This window comes from Anomaloglossus baeobatrachus, chromosome 10 (genome assembly GCF_048569485.1).
Source record: "Anomaloglossus baeobatrachus isolate aAnoBae1 chromosome 10, aAnoBae1.hap1, whole genome shotgun sequence".
In the NCBI taxonomy this organism is placed as follows: Eukaryota; Metazoa; Chordata; class Amphibia; order Anura; family Aromobatidae; genus Anomaloglossus; species Anomaloglossus baeobatrachus.
This window is the reverse complement of record NC_134362.1, coordinates 9,460,051-9,483,466: the sequence shown is the minus strand read 5'-3', so window position 1 is coordinate 9,483,466 and position 23,416 is coordinate 9,460,051. Positions and strand designations below refer to the sequence as shown.

The following is a 23,416-nucleotide window of genomic DNA, read 5'->3' as shown; positions in this document are numbered from 1 at the left end:
AGCACTGTGATGTCCAGCAATCAAAATACAGGGAAGCCCATTTTGTTTTTAGTTATTTAAATAAATTATTAAAAAAAATATATATGGGCTCCCGCTGCATTTTTTGTATTGCTAGCTAAGGGTAATCCAAGCAGCTACTGGCTGCTAACCCCCACTGCTTGGTGTTACTTTCACTGGCAATGGAAAATCCAGGAAAGCATTTTTTATTTTTTTTGCCAAAAAACTACAAAAAAAGGACGTGAGCTTCGCCATATTTTTGTATGCTAGCCAGGTATAGCAGGCAGGTGCTGGAAGAGTTGGATACAGCGCCAGAAGATGGCGCTTCTATGAAAATGCCATTTTCTGAGGCGGCTGCAGACTGCAATTCGCAGCAGTGGGGCCCAGAAAGCTCAGGCCAACCTGTGCTGCGGATTCCAATCCCCAGCTGCCTAGTTGTACCTGGCTGGACACAAAAATGGGGCGAAGCCTACGTCATTTGTTTTCTAATTATTTCATGAAATTCATGAAATAATAAAAAAAGGGCTTCCCTTTATTTTTGGTTCCCAGCCGGGTACAAATAGGCAACTGGGGGTTGAGGGCAGCCGTACCTGCCTGCTGTACCTGGCTAGCATACAAAAATATGGGGAAGCCCACATAATTTTTTCAGGGGGCAAAAAACTTCTGCATACAGTCCTGGATGGAGTATGCTGAGCCTTGTAGTTCTGCAGCTGCTGTCTGTCTGTATAGAGAAGAGCAGACAGCAGCTGCAGAACTACAAGGCTCAGCATACTCCATCCAGGACTGTATGCAGAAGTTTTTTGCCCACTTAAAAAATGACGTGGGCTTCGCCATATTTTTGTATGCTAGCCAGGTACAGCAGGCAGCCACGATCTGCCTCCAACCCCCAGTTGCCTATTTGCACCCGGCTGGGAACCAAAAATATAGGGAAGCCCATTTTTTTTAATTATTTCACTTATTTCATGAAATAATTAAAAAACAAATGACGTGGGCTTCGCCCCATTTTTGTGTCCAGCCAGGTACAACTAGGTAGCTGGGGATTGGAATCCGCAGCACAGGTTAGCCCGAGGTTTCTGGGCGCCTCTGCTGCGAATTTCAGTCCGCAGCCGTCCCAGAAAATGGCGCTCTCATAGAAGCGCCATCATCTGGCGCTGTATCCAACTCTTCCAACAGCCCTGGAGCCGGGTGGCTTGTTGGGTAATCATGAGTTAATACTGGCTTTGTTTTACTAGCCAGTATTAAGCCAGAGATTCTTAATGTCAGGCACGTTTGACCCGGCCATTAAGAATCTCCAATAAAGGGTTAAAAAAAAGACACCACACAGAGAAAAAATACTTTAATAGAAATAAATACACAGACACATTAGAGACTCCATCTTTATTACCCCCTGTCAGCCCTCCACGATCCAAGGTCTACTGTCTTTCTCGTTCAACAAATGCAGCTCTGCTACATCACTGCTGCATGGGGGAAGACGCTGCTTCCCGTGGAGCTTTCACTCCGTGAGAGATCAGTGCTGCTAGCGGTAACAGCGGTAACGCGTTACCATAGCAACGGTGCTCCCGGAGCCGCGGTTAGCGTTGCTGTGTCAGCCGGTTCCTAACGGGGAGTCGACCGTGTGCTAGAGCATGTCGCCGGTACACAGCGATACACAAATGTGCACTGTGTACCGGAGAGATGCACTCGCAGGTCCTACATGACGCGTCATAGTCATGTGACCAGTCTGTAGCCAATGAGATAATAGCCACGTGACTGGTCACATGGCTATTTTGACGTCACGATAGGTCCTGCATCACTGCTGGCAGTGCTGGTCACCGGGAGGATTCAGCGATCATCGGATGGAATAGCGGCAGGAGACAGAGTGCAGGAGGGATCGCGGGGACCGGTAAGTGTTATGGCAATGTTTATTAACTGTTTGTGTACATTTATCATGCATTTTTATGTGTTTGTGATTGCCTCCCATTATAGCCTATAGGTTCGAGTTCGGTTCGTCGAACGTTCGACGAACCGAACTCGAATGAGACCTCCGTTCGGCGAACCGAATTCGAGCCGAACCACGGCCAGTTCGCTCATCTCTAATTAAGAGGCCCGGCTGCACCCCGCATAATCAAAGTGCAAAAAAATACATATAAAATAAATGTGAGGTATTAGTTTGTAAATTGGCCAATGTACGTAAGCCAACAATCCTCATCACGGATCCTCACGCTTGCGGGTCCCTACACTGATAAATATCAAAAATAGCAACAAGAAGAGGAGATAAAAACTCTCCAAAAAATGTATTATAAAATGTACTCACAGCAAAAAAGGGCAACCAGTCCAGTTAGCCCAGGCCAACACATTTAATGCACAAACAGGATGCAGACAAACCTCTCAACATGATGGACACTTCACAGGTGCAAGGTAAATTGCACACTAGTGGCGCGCATAGGGCACTGTTCACACTTGTATGCACATGGTGTCCAGCCAGCAACCTATTACCACGCCCTTACTATTAGATTAGGTGGGTTATTAAATCAGCCATCATCTGCTGAGAAAAATGCGGGCTCGGCATGCAACCTTTGATATACATGTATGTCACAGGTCATGAAGGGGTTAAAGGACATAAGCAGAGGTAGACAGTTCATATACAGTAATAAGATAATGACACTTGCCACATTGTACTTGTATGTGCAACAATCTGTTGGCAATTCCCTCAGCAGCACTTCCTTCACTTCTGGCTCAGTCTCTATGTCTACCACAATCTTTGATAAACCTATGCTGAAGCTGTGCTATAAGTTTATTTTCATTGAGATACTTTTACTAACTAATAAAATTACAGATGTAAGAAATATGTTAAAACAAATTCTATATAAACACTTCAGATATGCAAGTTATAAATCAATCCCGTTATATTTCAGTCCATACCTTTATTACTACAAGAATCTCTTGGCTTTTCTTTATTCTATTGAAGAAATCAATAAAAATCCTCTTATTCTACCAAACAAGACTCTGGGATATCACTTATATGACTCTTGTTCAGATCCCAGGAAGGCGATAAAGAGCATTCTACAAATTTTATCTGGGCCCGGAAAGATGGTACCAAATTATTCCTGTACTAAGAAGAAGGTTGTTGGTTTCATTGGAGATCATTACTCATTGACCGCTTTACCTGTGGCGCGGCTCCTGGGGATATATCCGTACTCACAGGTCAGTCACTTTGGTGTAAGTCACACATAATATAAACTTTGCTTTTTTTTTTTAGAAGGATTGACAGTGACAGTTGCGTAGTTAGCTTGATTGAAAAAAGACGTATTCATCAACTTCAACAGAGGGATGAAAAAGAATAAAGGGAAAGTCCATAGGTGCATCTGTAGGGGGAGCCGTGTGATGGCCGCATTGCTCCGCTTTTCTTTCTCACTCAAGTATTGTGCATGTGTTACACCCCGGCTGGGGGGTGTGACACTTACTTGCGCCCTCGATGTCTTGTCCGCTATCTCGTCACCGGTCACTGCCATAGGCATTGTACTTGGGCAACACATCACAGAAAAAATTTTCTTTGAACTCAAATTTTATCTTCTTTATTCATTCTACAAACTTTCTTTGAGACATCTTCATAACTAGAGTTGAGCGCGGTTCGTGGTTCGTGGTCCTCCAGTTCGAGGTTCAAGTGATTTTGGGGGCTGTTCTAGATCGAACTAGAACTCGAGCTTTTTGCTAAAAGCTCGATATTTCGAGTTCTATTCGAGAACGGTTCTAGCAGCAAAAAGCCAAGCTAATTACTAGCTGGCTTTTCGCTGTAATAGTGTAAGTCACTCTGTGACTCACACTATTATAGAGAATAGTGGAGAGGGGTGATAATGCCGCACCAAAAGATCACTTGCAATGTCAGATTAACGTATCTTTATTATTGGCATAGGTCTACGCGTTTCAGGAGCTCTGCTCCCTTCCTCAGGACCGACAAGCATCAAAGAAACATCACATTGCAAGTGATCTTTTGGCGCGGCATTATCACCCCTCTCCACTATTCTCTGTTATCTGCCATCGGGTGGCTGCAGCCTGGATCAGAGTATTACACGCGAGTAAAGGAGTTGTGACTTGCACAACCACATCTGGTGAGTTTTTACTCCCCCCCTCACCCCATGTTATTGGGGTAATACCCCATCTGCGCTTTTATTTCCACAGCTCTATTTATTTACTCACACTATTATGAAATTTCAGCGTATAGTGTGCGGGGACAGCGCGTTCAGATCACTGATCCTGGGATAATGGTGATCGCCATTTTTTTTTTTTTCTGTTCTTCCTTCCCTAAGCGCGCGTGTAGTGGGGAGGGCCAGCATGTCAGCCAATCCAAGACACACACACAGCTAAGTGGACTTTTGCTAGACAAGCAAGAGCATGTGTCATAGGCTGTCCATGTCACATGCCCTTGCATTATAAAAACGGCCATTTTCCCATCTGCACGCCATTATCTGCCTTCTGCTTCTGGGTGATCAGCTGATCACCCAGCGCTGGGAGCGATCAGCTGATCACCCGGCGCTGGGAGCGATCAGCTGATCACCCGGCGGCCTGCTGCAGGGAGCGATTACCTGATCAGCCGGCGGCCGGCTTCTGGGAGCGATCAGCTGATCGTTCACAATAGTCTGCCGCCGGTAAAACTGTAAAAAAAAAATAAATAAATAAATAAATAAATAATTAAAAAAAACATTGTGCGGTTCCCCCCAATTTTAATACCAGCCAGATAAAGCCAGACGGCTGAAGGCTGGTATTCTCAGGATGGGGAGCTCCACGTTATGGGGAGCCCCCCAGCCTAACAATATCAGTCAGCAGCCGCCCAGAATTGCTGCATACATTAGATGCGACAGTTCTGGGACTGTACCCGGCTCTTCCCGATTTGCCCTGGTGCGTTGGCAAATCGGGGTAATAAGGAGTAGTGATGAGCGAGTACTAAAAAGCTCGGGTGCTCGAAGCTCGGGCCGAGCCTCCCAAGATACTCGTGTACTCGGCCCGAGCAACGAGCCCAATGTTATCCTATGGGAGACCCGAGTATTTTTGTGAAATGACCCCCCGGCAGCATGGAGAAACCCTAAAAATGTCACAAAAGTCTCAGAAGAGTGCTCAAATGACATGGCAACAGCATGGGGAAGACCCCTTGAAGCATTTATCACTGAAAAGTCACAGCTGTGAACAATTTTGTCCGCGTTTTACGCCATTTTTACGGACTCACCAGAAAACCTTCCAAAATGACCCCAAAATGATTTTTCATGGCGGAAATGTTAAGGGCACATACCCAATAGTGAGATAGAGCTGGTGTATGTTACTTTTTGAGATTAATACATGAAAGATTTTACGTGAAAACATTGTGTGGCACTCCGATGTCCCTGAGAAGAGACGTACATGAAGGCCTCTTGAGTCTAATGTGCCCATTTTGAGGAAGTGAGTCTTTGTAGTATTTTCCTTTGCCAGGGCAGTCCAAAATTGTGAGGTTCACCAATGCCCCTGCATACAGACGTGCATGAGGGCCTGTAAACCTGAAGTGCCCATTGTAAGGAAGTGGGTCTATTGTAGTATAGCCCTTAGGCAGGGCAGCCAAAAATTGGGAGGCTCCACGTTGTCCCTGGGTAGAGACGTGCATGAGGGCCTCAAAACATTAAGTGTCCATTGTCAGGAAGTGGGTGTATTATAGTATAGCCCTTAGGCAGGGCAGCCAAAAATTGGGAGGCTCCACATTGTCCCTGGATAGAGACGTGCATGATGGCCTGTAAACCTGAAGTGCCCATTGTAAGGAAGTGGGTCTATTGTAGTATAGCCCTTAGGCAGGGCAGCCAAAAATTGGGAGGCTCCACGTTGTCCCTGGGTAGAGACGTGCATGAGGGCCTCAAAACATTAAGTGTCCATTGTCAGGAAGTGGGTGTATTATAGTATAGCCCTTAGGCAGGGCAGCCAAAAATTGGGAGGCTCCACATTGTCCCTGGATAGAGACGTGCATGATGGCCTGTAAACCTGAAGTGCCCATTGGAAGGAAGTGGGTCTATTGTAGTATAGCCCTTAGGCAGGGCAGCCAAAAATTGGGAGGCTCCACGTTCTCCCTGGATAGAGACGTGCATGAGGGCCTGTAAACCTGAAGTGCCCATTGGAAGGAAGTGGGTCTATTGTAGTATAGCCCTTAGGCAGGGCAGCCAAAAATTGGGAGGCTCCACGTTGTCCCTGGATAGAGACGTGCATGAGGGCCTGTAAACCTGAAGTGCCCATTGGAACGAAGTGGGTCTATTGTAGTATAGCCCTTAGGCAGGGCAGCCAAAAATTGGGAGGCTCCATGTTGTCCCTGGATAGAGACCTGTTAGGTTCTTAGTGCCTCCGTGCTTGCATTTAAAAACCGCACGTGTGTGCCTGTTGGTGGCAGCTTTCCGCTGCATTTGTGTGAGTTTTGCAAAAACTTGGATATAACGCACAAGTCTAGTGAATACACATCAGCACAGCATTGCAAAATGCGCAAGGGCGTTGTCAACGAACAAGGAAGTGGACGTGATGGTGGTGCAGGCAGAGACCGAGGTTGTGTGCAAGCTCTAATTTCGCCACAACAAAGGGCCACATCTAGTCGCTCGCACGTCCTGTCCCAAATTCTTGGGGACCGCTGCAGTACACCGCTCTTGAACCAAGACCAGTGTCAACAGGTTGTTAGTTGGATAGCGGATAATGCTTCCAGTCAGATTGGCACCACCACAAACACTCTGTCTTCCACACGGTCAAGTGTCAGTAGCCGTGATACTGCACCGCACATTTCAGAACCTGATCCTCCTTCCTACCACCAGGCCGAGTACACGTCCACGGACATTACTGATCCCACACTTGGACACTCGGAAGAGCTGTTCGTTCACGTTTCCATTCACAAATTCTGGCCTCTCGCCAGCTCCTGTTGAAGTGGGCCATGATGAGATTGTATGTACAGATGCCCAAATATTTGAGCAGCCACGTTCTCACGAAGTTGGCAACGTGTCTCAACAAGGGGTGGACGATGATGAGACACAATTGTCAGGAAGTCAGGAGGAGGAGCAGGGTGCGGAAGAGGAAGACGACGTGGTGGATGATCCAGTAACTGACCCAACCTGGCAGGAGGATATGCAGAGCGAGGACAGCAGTGCACAGGGGGAGGGAGGCGTAGCATCCCAACAGGCAGTAAGAAGCAGAGTGGTGGCCCCAGGCAGACGTCAGGCAACTGTTCCCCGGAACAACACGACACAAGGTGCCTGTACAAATGTTAGGTCTTCCCGAGTCTGGCTGTAATACTATTGTATGTATTGAGGATTTCGATTGCGTTAGGGCAATGACAACCAGAGACGAGTTCTTGGTGCAATACGTTTATAATATGCAACCAGCAAATATGTACATAAACGGAACAAAAACACAGTAGAACATAAATACAGGAAATACCTTCCAGGGACGGAGCGAAAGGGAATTCCCGGGACCGCGCACCGGACTCCCCCAGGGAGACCACCAAGAGCGAACCCCTATACAGGGACTGTCTGGCAATCACCCCAGAAGCCCTAAATGCGCAGCAGCCGGGACACAAAAGGGCAATAGGTAAGTCCAAAAATGTCCGTACGTGATCTGAGTCCAGAGTGGTATTAAACGGAAGGAACCGGGCAGAAGTGCCGACCAAAGACGGCAAACGGAGTCCGGGCACAGCTAGATGATACCAGATGAAGTCCAGAGTCGGTGTCGGTTGTTTTCCAAGAGGATCCGAATAACAATCAGGAACCAAAAGCTGCAGGGCAGGAGCACACAGGAAGCAGTATACTCAGGCACTGGACTAAGCTTTAGGGGCGGCTTTTAAACAGATGGACAGGAAGTAGGGCAACAGAACAGAAAACTCCATGTTAACAAAGGGCAAGCTCTTTCAAAAGAAAACTGGAAAACTCGGAACTCTGACACTGGCAGTTTTTTAAGTTGGCTCCAGATGATTCTAAAAAGGCCATTTGCAACACCTGCCATGCCAGCATCAGCAGGGGTACCAAAACTAGCAGCCTGACCACCACCAGCATGATCAGGCACATGTCAGCCAAGCACCCGACTTTGTGGGAAGTACAACAGAGTCGAGGAGCAGTGCTTGCTGATGTCACTGCTACGTCTTCGCTGGTTGTGCATGCGAGCCAATCCCCTGTCCATGCTGCCTGCGAACAAGCCTCCTCCACTCCTGCACCTGCAGTTGCCTACGCAGAAAGAACACCATCATCAAGCACGTCCTTGTCCCAGCGCAGCGTTCAGTTATCCATTCAGCAAACCTTTGAACGCAGGCGCAAATACACTGCCAACACCCCACATGCCACAGTTCTAAATGCTAACATTTCGCGACTGCTTGCGCTGGAAATGTTGCCTTTTAGGCTGGTTGAGACAGAAGCATTCCGCGACATGATGGTGGCAGCTGTCCCACGTTACTCGGTCCACAGCCGCCACTATTTCTCCCGGTGTGCCGTCCCCGCATTGCATAACCACGTGTCACAAAACATCACACGTGCCCTGAACAACGCTGTTTCAGCCAAAGTCCACCTAACCACAGACACGTGGACAAGTGCATGTGGGCAAGGCCGCTACATCTCGTTGACGTCACACTGGGTTAATATTGTGCAAGCTGGGACCCAGTCTGAGCGAGGGACGGAACACGGCCTTCACACACCAAGTTTTGCAGGCCCTACCTCAGTCAGGGTTTCACACACACTCTACAGCTCCGGAATGTCATGCTCCTCAGCCTCCTCCTCCTCCTGCGCATCCTGATCCACTTTACCCTCCACACCAGTCCCAAGCTGGAAGTGTCGCGGGCGGAGGAGGGGACGGTGCGCTCTCCCACTGCTCGGGTCCGGCTGACGCTGCTCTACGGCTGCTGCTGCTCGTTGGCTCGAGCGATGGCCGGATCCCGGGGACTCGAGCGGCGCTACTCGCCCGTGAGTGAAAAGGGGTGGTTTGGGTTTTGGGGATATTGTCCGTGACGCCACCCACGGTTGTGGTGATTGTGTGGACACCACCGCTGCTCTGGACGGGGATCCCGGGAGCCTGTGACAGGGAGCAGCTTTGTTGTTATTTCTCCCCTCCGTGGGTAGGGGGGTTGGTTGTCCCGGGGCCTGGTGATGGGGTAGAGATGGATGACAGGCGGGTTGCGGGGCCTGATGAGGTGCAGGGTCGCAGGGGCAGCGCTGTGCCGCACGGCACGGAGGTACTCACTCAGCCCAATGATGATGACACAGTTCACGGTAAAACAAGTGGCTGGATGGACGGGTCACTCGGACGGCTGCGGTTGTTCCTCCCTGCAGGTTAGTGATGACTGTCTCTCCCTGCACCTAAGTTAAGTGTTGGTAGTGATGGTTTCCCAACGGTAACCCGCTCCCCGACCTGGATATGGGCCGGAGGAGCCCCTTTTGCCCACAGGCGCTGGCCCTGGGAGACGGTTGCCCTTAGCGGTGGCGGTGTCTCCCCTTCACGGTTGTACGGTTGCCTTCTATCTGGACTTGGCTGTTTGGAAACCCTGAGGTTCCCTTCACTAACGGTTTTGGCAAATTCACGGCGACACCAAGCCTTGCCGGGATCCGAAAGTCCTCTGCCAATGGTGCTGGCTTCTCTTTGTATACCGGTCCGGTACGGCCGGGTCACCACCCGTCCACGGTCCTTACGGCAGATTCCAATCGGCCTCCACTGCAGACGGTCACCACATCCTGCCAACCTTGCTGTCCTGTCCGGGCCACACACCCGGACCAACTTCAGGCTCTTTGCTGTCACTTTTCTCCTCTCTACTACTTTCCTCCTTCCACTTCCTTAGCTTAACTCTCACTGCCTGTGTTTTCCCTCCTCCTCGGTGGGTGGAGACCAACCGCCTGGCTCCACACCCTGGTGTGGACAACAGCCCCTGGGGAAGGCAACAAGGATTTTGTGTTTTGACTATGATATGCCTGCAGGGAGTGTGGGGTGTTTAAGTGTTGTGCTCTGTGGCCCCTGGCTTGTCCAGGGCGACACAGAAGCACTGCAGCACTGCCTCGGCGAAGCGGCAACAGGCAGTGCTGAAGCTAATCTGCATAGGTGACAAACCCCACAATGCAGAAGAGGTGTGGACAGCTCTGAAACAGCAGGCAGATCACTGGCTCACAACTCTGAACCTAAAGCCAGGAAAGGTCGTGTGTGACAATGGCCGGAACCTGGTGGCGGCTTTGAGGCGAGGCCAGCTGACACATGTTCCATGCGTGGCCCATGTGCTCAACCTCGTGGTTCAGCGGTTTCTAAAGTCATACTCAGAGCTGTCTGATCTGCTGGTAAAAGTTCGCCGCCTGTCTGCACATTTTCGAAAGTCACCTACTGCTTCAGCCGGCCTTGCCGGCTTAAGACGCCGTTTGCATCTTCCGGCACACAGACTGGTGTGTGATGTCCCCACGCATTGGAATTCAACTCTGCACAAGTTGGTCAGGATATGTGAGCAGAAGAGGGCAGTTGTTGAGTACCTGCATCACCTAAGCCGTCGGGAAATGGGTCAAACTCCACACATAACACCTGAGGAGTGGAGATGGATGTCCGACCTATGCACCATCCGCCAAAACTTTGAGGACTCCACCAAGATGGTGAGCGGCGATGACGACATTATTAGCGTCACCATACCGCTTCTCTGCCTTCTAAAATGGCCTCTGCTCAAAAAACAACCATGATGCATTGCAGGCGGAGCGCGATGAGTTTGAGCAAGAAACAGTAGTGGGTGTGGGTGATGATAACACACAGCCCAGCCTCGTCTCATCACAACGTGCAGTGGAGGACTATGACGAGGAGGAGGATGAAGACATGGAGCAACTCTCTGGCCAAATTGAGGATATGACATGCAGTCATATCCTCGGTTCAGCGTGGCTGGCCAGAGGACAGGGTAGATGATGAGGAGGAGGAGGACAGCATGTTCAGTCATCGTGTTGGTCAGGATACTGAAGTGATGGCTGTTAAGAGTCTGGCACACATGGCTGACTTTATGGTAAGCTGCCTGTCTCGTGACCCTCGCGTTAAGAACATCTTGGCCGACAATCATTACTGGTTGGTAACACTGTTAGACCCACGCTAAAAGGAGAACTTTATGTCTCTTATTCCCGAGGCGGAGAGGTCAGGCAAAATGCAGCAGTTCCAGAAGGCCATAGTCACGGAAGTAGGCAAAGCATTCCCCTCACAAAACGCTAGCGGCATAGGTCAGGAATCACTGGACAACCAAGGCGTACAGCCGAGAGGGGCACAAGTCCAATCCGCCAGAGGTAGGGGAACAGTCTTTAAGATGTGGGACAGTTTTCTCAGCCCCTCACATACCACAGCCCCTGAGGTGAGGGATAGTGACACAAGAAATCCTAAGTTTGGCCAGATGCTCAAGGAGTACCTTGCAGATCAAACAACTGTACTCCGACATTCCTCTGTGCCTTACAATTAATGTGTATCCAAGCTGGACACGTGGCATGAATTGGCTCTCTATGCCTTGGAAGTCCTGGCCTGCCCTGCCGCTAGCGTTTTGTCAGAGCGTGTTTTTAGTGCCGCAGGTGGAATCATTACAGATAAACGCACCCGCCTGTCAACTGTAAATGCTGACAGGCTGACTCTGATCAAGATGAACAAGGGTTGGATTTGGCCAGACTTCACCACACACACCAACAGCAAATTACAGCGGAATTTAAAGTTTGTAACGGGAATTTGCCATGTACCTCCACTCACCCATGGTAACACACTTCTGGACTTTGGCTAATCGCTGGACTGCTCCTCCTTCTCCTCATGCGCCATCATGGTGACCGTTACAATAGTTAAGCCGTTGTTTCAGGTATACCCCCAGTGGTAAATTTTTTCGCCCATTCTTTCTGAATGGGCATTACAACGACAGGAGACCCGCTCCTTTGCAATGGGAACAATGTTTTGAGGCCCTCATGCACATCTCTATCCAGGGACAATGTGGAGCCTCCCAATTTTTGGCTGCCCTGCCTAAGGGCTATACTACAATAGACCCACTTCCTTACAATGGGCACTTCATGTTTACAGGCCATCATGCACGTCTCTATCCAGGGACAATATGGAGCCTGACGCTGCCACCGACTGCCACACACATGCTGTTTTTAAATGCAAGCACGGACGCAATAAGAACCTAACTGGTTTTTAGGAGCGACAATTACTGAGAAGTCTGACACTATCAGACACTGCTGACTGACGTGTATTATACACTAGACTTGTGCGTTATATAATAGTTTGTGCAAAACGCGCACCTGTACGCTGCCACCGACAGACACACACGTGCTGTTTTTAAATGCAAGCACGGACGCAATAAGAACCTAACTGGTTTTTAGGAGCGACAATTACTGAGAAGTCTGACACTATCAGACACTGCTGACTGACGTGTATTATACACTAGACTTGTGCGTTATATAATAGTTTGTGCAAAACGCGCACCTGTACGCTGCCACCGACAGACACACACGTGCTGTTTTTAAATGCAAGCACGGACGCAATAAGAACCTAACTGGTTTTCAGGAGCGACAATTACTGAGAAGTCTGACACTATCAGCCACTGCTGACTGACGTGTATTATACACTAGACTTGTGCGTTATATAATTGTTTGTGCAAAACGCGCACCTGTACGCTGCCACCGACAGACACACACGTGCTGTTTTTAAATGCAAGCACGGACGCAATAAGAACCTAACTGGTTTTTAGGAGCGACAATTACTGAGAAGTCTGACACTATCAGACACTGCTGACTGACGTGTATTATACACTAGACTTGTGCGTTATATAATAGTGATGAGCGAGTACTAAAATGCTCGTGAGCTCGAGGCTCGGGCCGAGCATATTAAAATACTCGTGTACTCGGCCCGAGCACCGAGCCCAATGTTATCCTATGGGAGACCCGAGTATTATTCTGAAATGACCCCGGCAGCATGTAGAAACCATAAAACTGTAAATTAAACAAAAAAACGTGCGTGTGTGTGTAAGCGTGCATATATATATACACGTGGAGTGGAATGCGGGAGGGGCCGTAGCCGAGCGGGGAAGTGTCGGGCTAAAGGCACGGTCATGCTGTGAGGGCCGGCCAATCACTGCAATTCCACAAGTAACAGGGCTGTGGCATTGCGGTCTGCCAGCCAATCCCTGCATAAGGGATGGCTGTAAAAAGAGCGCCAACATGAAGACCACGAGTACAGCACGAGTATCGCGAAATTACTCGGTCCCCGCCGAGTAGCCCGAGTACAGTGATACTCATGCGAGTACCGAGTAGTGACAAGCATACTCGCTCAACACTATTATATAATTGTTTGTGCAAAACGCGCACCTGTACGCTGCCACCGACAGACACACACGTGCTGTTTTTAAATGCAAGCACGGACGCAATAAGAACCTAACTGGTTTTTAGGAGCGACAATTACTGAGAAGTCTGACACTATCAGACACTGCTGACTGACGTGTATTATACACTAGACTTGTGCGTTATATAATAGTTTGTGCAAAACGCGCACCTGTACGCTGCCACCGACAGACACACATGTGCTGTTTTTAAATGCAAGCACGGACGCAATAAGAACCTAACTGGTTTTTAGGAGCGACAATTACTGAGAAGTCTGACACTATCAGACACTGCTGACTGACGTGTATTATACACTAGACTTGTGCGTTATATAATAGTTTGTGCAAAACGCGCACCTGTACGCTGCCACCGACAGACACACACGTGCTGTTTTTAAATGCAAGCACGGACGCAATAAGAACCTAACTGGTTTTTAGGAGCGACAATTACTGACAAGTCTGACACTATCAGACACTGCTGACTGACGTGTATTATACACTAGACTTGTGCGTTATATAATAGTTTGTGCAAAACGCGCACCTGTACGCTGCCACCGACAGACACACACGTGCTGTTTTTAAATGCAAGCACGGACGCAATAAGAACCTAACTGGTTTTTAGGAGCGACAATTACTGAGAAGTCTGACACTATCAGACACTGCTGACTGACGTGTATTATACACTAGACTTGTGCGTTATATAATTGTTTGTGCAAAACGCGCACCTGTACGCTGCCACCGACAGACACACACGTGCTGTTTTTAAATGCAAGCACGGACGCAATAAGAACCTAACTGGTTTTTAGGAGCGACAATTACTGAGAAGTCTGACACTATCTGGACTGTTTTACACTGTGTACACCAGCCCCAGATATGATGAAGGCTGGTATACGGTCACCACTAGGAATGGCTATATACCCTGCCTGCCTGCCTGCCTGTATACTGGTACAATAGTCCTGACAAGGACTCTTCTGGTCACTAGCCTGTATTCAGACCTGGCTATACCCTGCCTGTATATAGCAACAATAGTCCTGAGAAGGACTCTGCTACTGTACTCCGACCTGGCTATACCCTGCCTGCCTGTATACAACTAGAATAGTCCTGAGAAGGACTTTTGGTCACACTGTTTGCAGCCCTGCAACTGAAAAAGCTATAAAGGGCCGCAAAGCTTTCCCTGAATCAGCGACACTCTCCCTGCACTCACTGTCTGGATAGCTGTGAGCAGAGCACAGCGTGCCGGCCGGTATAAAGGCTCGGTCACGCTGTGCAGGCCGGCCAATCACTGCAATTCCACAACTAACAGGGCTGTGGCATTGCAGTGGTCTGCCAGCCAATCCCTGCATGAGGGCTGGCTCTCAAAAGAGCGCCAACATGCAGAAATGAAGACCACGAGTACAGCACGAGTATCGCGAGATTACTCGGTCCCCGCCGAGCAGCCCGAGTACAGCGATACTCGTGCGAGTACCGAGTAGTTACAAGCATGCTCGCTCATCACTAATAAGGAGTTATTGGCAGCCCATAGCTGCCAATAAGTCCTAGATTAATCATGTCAGGCGTCTCACCGAGATACCTTCCATGATTAATCTGTAAATTACAGTAAATAAAAAAACATACCCGAAAAATCCTTTATTAGAAATAAAAAACACAAACCAATTCCCTCGTAACCAATTTAATAAGCCCCAAAAAGCCCTCCATGTCCGGCGTAATCCACGGACCTCCAGCGTCGCTTCCAGCTCTGCTGCATGGAGGTGAAAGGAGCTGCAGCAGACACCGCCGCTCCTGTCAGCTCCACGCAGCTAATGAAGGGAATAGCGTGATCAGCTGCTGTCAGTCAGGTAACTCACGGCCACCGCTGTATCCAGCGGTGGCCGTGGATAAGCTTAGTGACAGCTCAGCTGATCGTGCTACTCACCTCATTTGCTGCGTGTAGCTCACAGGAGCGGCGGTGTCTGCTGCAGCTCCTGTCACCTCCATGCAGCAGAGCTGGAAGCGACTCTGGAGGTCCGTGGATTACGCCGGACATGGAGGGCTTTTTGGGGCTTATTAAATTGGTTACGAGGGAATTGGTTTGTGTTTTTTATTTCTAATAAATGATTTTTTCATGTGTGTGTGTGTATTTACTGTAACTTACAGATTAATCATGGAGGGTGTCTCATAGACGCCTGACATGATTAATCTAGAATTTAGTGGCAGCTATGGGCTGCCAATAACTCCTTATTACCCCGATTTGCCAACGCACCAGGGCAAATCGGGAAGAGCCGGGTACAGTCCCAGAACTGTCACATCTAATGTATGCGGCAATTCTGGGCGGCTGCTGACTGATATTGTTAGGCTGGGGGGCTCCCCATAACGTGGAGCTCCCCATCCTGAGAATACCAGCCTTCAGCCGTCTGGCTTTATCTGGCTGGTATTAAAATTGGGGGGACCGCACGCCGTTTTTTTTAATTATTTAATTATTTATTTCACTGCACAGTATACACACGCCCACCGGCTGCTGTGATTGGGTGCAGTAAGACACCTGTCACTCAGCGTGGGGGCGTCTCACTGCAACCAATCATAGGCGCCGAAAAGCAGGAAAGCAGGGAATACGAGATTGATTAATGAGCGGCCGGCTTTTTCAAAAGAGGAAAAGCCGCTGGAGTTTAGTGAACAGCTGTGCAGTGCCGCGGCAGTGATCGGGGAACGGTGAGTATGAGAGAGGGGGGAGAATGACCGACAGACTGTGAGAGGGGGACAGACAGACAGAGAGACTGACCGACGGACTGAGGGAGATAGAATGAAAAAAAAAAATGACCGACATCGCTAGTAAAAAGCACAAAACGTGCGTTTTGGACATCGGAGTGCCACACAATGTTTTTACGTAAAATCTTTCATGTAATAATCTCAAAAAGTAACATACACCAGCTCTATCTCACTATTGGGTATGTGCCCTTAACATTTCCGCCATGAAAATTCATTTTGGTGTCATTTTGGAAGGTTTTCTGGCGAGTCCGTAAAAATGGCGTAAAACTCGGACAAAATTGTTCACAGCTGTGACTTTTGAGTGATAAATGCTTCAAGGGGTCTTCCCCATGCTGTTGCCATGTCATTTGAGCACTCTTCTGAGACTTTTGTGACATTTTTAGGGTTTCTACATGCTGCCGGGGGTCATTTCATAAAAATACTCGGGTCTCCCATAGGATAACATTGGGCTCGGTGGCTCGGGCCAAGTATACGAGTATCTTGGGATGCTCGGCCCGAGCCTCGAGCACCCGAGCTTTTTGGTACTCGCTCATCACTAATCATAATGTATTTCAGCAGGCTCTGCGGTGCTGCCACAGACGCTGCAACATGTGCAGATTCCAATTCCTGCGTGTCGGAACATCGCATTTCAGACGTTTAACCGCCAGACCTTAAGACTTCAGGAGTGATGAAAGTTGTTGAGCTACTGGGTGCGAACGATGGAAGTGAGCACATAACGAGCGTGCACGCTGCACAAGGCCATGTAGGCCGGGATGTTGTTTTAAAAATTGCTGGAGAATCAGATTAAACACGTGAGCCATACAAGGCACGTGTGTCACATTGCCCTGACGAGGGCACGCTGCCATGTTTGCATCATTGCCGCACACGACTAAACACCACCGGAGTCCGCTACATCAATTTGTACTCCTGTCTCAAGGTGATAACGTGTTCCTTTCATGCATAGTGCTGATGATGGGAGAGGAGTCGACGCCAGCGTCGCAGGTGGACGCAGGTTATGCTCACCCACTGGGCTGCGTTACCTTGACATATGCAGAACCAATGGCTGAATGCAGGTGGTGGGTATCTCACAGATGAAGTACCATCATTCAGGTACAACCAATGGGAAGACACAACACCCTTTTTTAGGCCCCTCCTGTCTGCAGACCACTACCAGACATAGCTATGAACCTCTGGTTACTGTTACCCCCAGTTTAGTTTTAGGAGTTTGTGTGCTTGTTACCTGACTACGTTTCCTGCTTGCTGTTTATGTACCTCGTTGGCCGATCCGCATTTCACCTCTGCTTGTTTTCTGATTAAGTCCTGGCCATCCCATTCTGTTCCTCTTCCTCAATTAATGTTTTTGACCCTGCATGACTACTATTCTCTGGAACTGCAGCCTTCCACAGGTATTGATCAACTTGGGCCCTGTGTAATTGCAAATCACTGTATAGGGGTTAAAGGGTTTCAGGGTTCTGGGTGTCCAGCTTGGTGAGTGGCTTGCCTCTAGCCTATCCTTTACAGCCCGTCTGAGTGTGTCGATCCAGGCAGGCGTTACACCGTGCCCTCGACAGAAGGCCATGTAGGCCGGGATAGTGTTTTAAAAATTGCTGGAGATTCAGATTGAACACGTGAGCCATACAAGGCACGTGTGTCACATTGCCCTGAAGAAGGGCCGCAGACTGTTTTGCATCATTGTTGCACCCGGCATTCCCTGGCTGCTGTTTGAGTGGAGACAACCATTGATGAAACTCGGTCTCACTCTCCAGAGCTAACCGTCCACAACTCCTCAGCGGTGTCTCACATTTCCCCTACATTTCAAAGTAAACATTTGACCGCCTGATGGCCTTGAGCTCTGCTGCCAGCATAGTAAGGAGGTATGTGGGATTCCTTGGGCGCAGTTACAAGGAAGAGTGGCCTGACCACACAGGGTTTGGGCTGAGGTGCAGGAACAACACGAGGTTGATGAGGCAGAAGCAGTGCAGGAACTTGTACATACAGAGGAAAGATTGAAACACACAACTTGTGGGGACGGCAAGACTTGTACAGCAGACCCTTCTCCATCGCTCACCATAGTTACCCAGTGTCTAGTCAGCGACATGTAACGCCCCTGTCTGTGGTGACTGGGCCAAGTATCTGTGGTGAAATGCACCCTGTCACACACAGAGTTTCTCAAGGAAGCGGTGATGTTGTGTGCGACCTGCTGTGGTAGGGCGGGCACCCCTTTCTTGGAGAAGGAGTGGCGAATGGCCATCGGCTCTTGGGGCACTGCAATGGGCATAAGGTCTCGAAAATCCTCGGTAACAAAGGGGTGTAAAGGCAGCCTTTCTGTAGCCAACAAGTTTTAGATGCTGAAACTAAACCTCTTAGGCATCTCATGCACTTCGAAAATCATGTAAAAAACAGCGAGGGGACTCCAACCACAGTCTCCCTCGTTTCCACTAATTGGGCCACACATACCCCACTTGACTGGCATCAGTTGACCCCCATTTTCAAGATGAAAAAGATGCTTTGCATGAAGCACTTTCAAAAATACGCGTGCCTTTCGCCTCCCCTGGCTGAGCTAGGGGAAGAAAAGTCCTCTGAGAGCCATGACTTGTTCATCTTGGTTCTTTTTTCAAAAGCGAGGGGACTCCAACCACAGTCTCCCTCGTTTCCACTCATTGGGGCACACATACCCCACTTGACTGGCATCAGTTGACTCCCATTTTCAAGATGAAAAAGATGCTTTGCATGAAGCACTCTCAAAAATACGCGTGCCTTTCGCCTCCCCTGGATGAGCCAGGGGAAGAAAAGTCCTCTGAGAGCCATGACTTGTTCATCTTGGTTCTTTTAGAAACACAGCGAGAGGACTCCAACCACAGTCTCCTTCGTTTCCACTAATTGGGCCACACACACCCCACTTGACTGGCATCAGCTGACCCCCCTTTTCAAAATGAAAAATATGCTTTGCATGAAGCACTCTCAAAAATACACCTGCCTTTCATCTCCCCTGGATAACCCAGGGGAAGAAAAGTCCTCTGTGACCCATGACTTCCTCATTTTGGTGAACGTTAGTATGTCCACATTGTCAGTGGACAGACGCGTGTGCTTATCTGTCAGCACACCCCCAGCAGCACGGAGGACACGTTCCGAGAGAACACTGGCTGCGGGACACGACAGGATCCCCAAGGCGTACGTGGTGAGCTCAGGCATTTTATCCAGATTGGAAGCCTAAAATGAGCAGGGCTCAAGTTGCACAGTAATGGCATCGATATTCCCTTGCATATACTCATATATCTATGTCTCCTCCTTTTTTTCCTTGTCCAGCTCTTTTGTTTTCGCATGAGTATATGTCCTTGTCACTTTCCCATGTGTTTTTGTTGTGTTGTGAGTTGTTTGTCACCTTTTGAACACCTTTGAGGGTGTTTTCTAGGTGTTTTTATGTGTTTGTGATTGCCTCCCATTGTTTCCTATGTGGTTCGAGTGGTTCGCCGAACCGAACGCGAACCAAACCTCGGTTCGGCAAACCGAACTCGAGCCAAACCACGGCCGGTTCGCTCATCTCTATTCATAACACACATTTCAATCTTCATATTAACCTTCCTAGGACAGACATGCCACTTTCTCTTGTGTTACCATCTGCTGCCATTGCTCAACGGACTAACCTTCTGTCCAGCACTTGCTTTTGGCACTAATCCTCCAGCTGCCAAGTCTGACTTCTATAGTCCCCGTCTCTTGCAGTCGTGCCAGTAGGTCACAATGGAGGATTTCTCCTGAGGGCCTGGGCAAACTCTGGAACAGAGCTCGTGGTCCCCCGACCTCCTGTGCAGCTCACTGATCCATCTTCACTAAACTGAACTGTTTCCTTGCTCTGTCTGCATTTACAACCTTTACTCCACCCACTGTGCGCCATTTCCTATTTACCAATGTATCGCTATCCAGCTGGTCTGCTAACATCCTGCACATGCTATTGCTAACACTCTATGAACACACTATCTACCACTGACCTGTCTGCACCTGTCCTACACTAATCTAAGCAAGTTGCTAACTGCTCCTGTCATCTACTCCAGCACATTTGTTTCCCTACAATAAACATTCTGCATTTATATTCATTTAACATCAAGCACAATGATATCGCAGTACTGTACATTAAGGAAAACACTGTACAGTAGGAGGAGGAGCGAATCGACCACCTTCTATACATCCACAATGCATGAGTCAGTCTGTCCTACAGAGCAATTTTTCCCTCCTGCTCCTTAGGGGTGCGTTGCACATTGCGACATCGCTACTGCGATATCGTCGGGGTCAAATCAAAAGTGACGCACATCCGGCGCCAGTAACGACGTCGCAACGTGTAAAGTCTAGATGCACCGATAAACGATCACAAAAGCGTCGAAAATCGGTGATCTGTGTAGCGGCGGTCATTTCCATAATTTCGCTGGAGCGACAGGTACGATGTTGTTCCTCGTTCCTGCGGCAGCACACATCGCTGTGTAAGAAGCCGCAGGAGCGAGGAACATCTCCTTACCTGCCTCCACCGGCAATGTGGAAGAAAGGAGGTGGGCGGGATGTTACGTCCCGCTCATCTCCGCCCCTCCGCTTCTATTGGCCGCCTGCCGTGTGACGTCGCTGTGACGCCGCATGACCCGCCCCCTTAGGAAGGAGGCGGGTCACCAGCCAGAGCAACGTCACAGGGCAGGTAAGTGCGCGTGAAGCTGCCGTAGCGATAATGTTCGCTACGGCAGCTATCACAAGTTATCGCATGTGCGACAGGGGCGGGGACTATTGCGCTCGGCATCGCTATCATCGGCTAGCGATGTCGCAGCGTGCAAAGTACCCCTTAGTGTTGATTGACTGGATGGCTAACATACACCAATAATATTGGGACAGTCAAAAAATTCAAGTTTACGTGAAGAACACAAATCCCTATTAAAAATCTCTTTATTTAATTATTAAAATTGCCCAGGTGAATCACCCACACACACTAGTAGTGAAGGGAAGTACCATATAACTAGGAGGGATCCTCCAAATAACAATATAACAATATTTTCTGATTTTTTTTAATATTTTATGTTTTTTCTCAGAAAATATGTTTATTGTTCTAAATATTTGACAGTAGAGGTCATAAAATATTGGAGAAAAATCTCCTTAATGACAATATAGGTCATAAAATTTGGAGAGATAATATACTCAAATTACAACAATGACCCTAGTATATACCTATACCTGACCCCCTACCTGCTAATGGAGGGTTTGGTACCCTAACTTAGCTGGGCGCCCCCGTTCCTTCGTCAGATATCCCTTACTTCCCCTTCACCTTTCCTACTATATGAGGACAAAAATTATGCCACTAATGAAAATTCATTTTTAAAAAAAAACAAACAATAATGATAGATCATGGTCTTTCAGCTCTAATTCCCCACAGGTGCCGAATCAATACACCCAATTAGACAGTGTAAAGCCTGCTTTACATGTTACGATTAAGCATACAATATCGTATGCGATCGTAACCGCCCCCATCGTATGTGCGGCACGTTCAATTTGTTGAACGTGTCGCACAAACAATTATTTGCTGTCACACGTACTTACCCGTCCATACAACCTCAATGTGGGTGGCGAACATCCAGTTCCTGGAGTGGGAGGGACGTTCGGCGTCACATCGACGTTACGTGGCAGCCGGCCAATAGAAGCGGAGTGGCGGAGATGAGCAGGACGTAAACATCCCACCCACCTCCTTCCTTCCGCATTGCCAGCGGGAGCCGCGGGATGCAGGTAAGATCTGTTCATCGTTCCCGGGATGTCACACACAGCGATGTGTGCTGCCTCGGGAACATTGAACAACCTCACGTTCAATTTTATAGGAATTGAACGACGTGCGTGCAATGAACGTTTTAACGTTCAATCGTAATCGCACGTAGCTGTCACACGCTACAATGTATCTTACAATGCCGAATGTGCGTCACTTACGACGTGACCCCGCCGACATATTGTAAAATATATTGTAGCGTGTAAAGCCCGCTTAAGGCACTTGACCAAATGTATACAATGATAGTCAACCAAAACAATTAATATTTTTGGGATACAGATCATAACCTTAGATACTAGCCGTTACCAACCCATTTGGTACAAAAACAACAATCATTAGACGCATATCATATAGTGGTACAAAGCCAGTTCAGCATCCTTGTCCCAAAAGACAGTCATAGATGCCATTATAAAAATAAATCACTTCCCTTGAGTAGGTGCAATCTGCACAGCCTTGACGCGTTTCCCCGCCCTTTTTTTGGATCATCAGGAGGCCTGGGAGAAAAGGGAATGACAACCAATTCTGATGCTCAGATATCTTCTATCAAATAGAAGATAAAACACAGTAGTTTGACAATAAATGGTTTCATCCAACCACTAACTATGAATGGAAAAAGTTTTTGTGTTATCATTCATTTTCAGTGAAAAAAGGACAAGAAAGCAAAAATCTGCCAGACTATGTAAATGTTTGCGCACAACTGTATTCCGATGATGGAAGGTCACTATCTGAGTCTGTACACTTTGTAACTGAGCAGGTGGAGCATACAGAGATCTCCTTTTTGGTGCTTCCAAACCAGTCACATCCTCTCCTTCTGGGAGTGCCTTTACTGCACACTCATGAACCCATTCTAGACTGAAGATCCGGTGAAGTGCTCCGCTGGGGTCGATCATGTCTCTAAGGATGTCTCAACTTGTTTTGACCATCTCAGGTGGCTTGGACTTGGTCTAGCCCACAGTTTGCCTCCTGCATTACAGTCAAGCGTTGATGCCCTCGACAAGAAAAGAAGTTGAGATGTTGCCTCCACGTAGATTACACAATGGTTTGATAGAACCCACCAGAATAAGTTTATCTAGCCCCAGTGAACTTCTCCAAGCTACCTCCTGGGAAAAAAATTGTGGAAAAGTCTGTTAGGAGACCGGTCTTGCTGTGGGGACACTCTTCTGGAATGGCTAGCTATGCCGTGTGGAAGAAAATTATTTGGCTCATCTCTCAAATTTTCTAGTGGCCATCCATCCGGAGGAACATTTTAAAGTTTGCTCCTGCCTATCCTTCATGTATTTAGAACAGTTGTGTGTTTATGGTACTGTGAGGAATATTCTGACATGATGATAATTATGAGAAAGTCAGTCAGCTGGTACTGTTTATGCACCCAACACCCTGCAGTAGGGATTCCTCTCAGATCTACTTAGCATCTGGACAGGTTTGAAAATTTAATTAGGACAATTCCTGAGCCAGCACACCCGCTGGGGGCATATGTCCATTCATCAAGGAAGTGGGTGGGAAACTGCAGAACCTTGACAAGCTTCAAAGGGGTCCAGAAAACTCTGCCTCAGCAGAAGGCCATATTCCTGACTCCGTCACATCATACACTGTTATGATATTACCATGCGCCT

General features: G+C 48.4%; 1 protein-coding gene across 1 annotated transcript in view; it reads left to right on the top strand.

The window, feature by feature from the left end:
* Positions 1-23,416, top strand: part of LOC142255062 (vomeronasal type-2 receptor 26-like) — a 61,062-nt gene that overhangs the window by 11,012 nt on the left and 26,634 nt on the right. Inside the window, exon 4 of the mRNA XM_075326501.1 lies at positions 2,892-3,180. Within this exon, the coding sequence (XP_075182616.1) occupies positions 2,892-3,180 (289 nt within the window). The remainder of the gene's footprint in view (positions 1-2,891; positions 3,181-23,416) is intronic.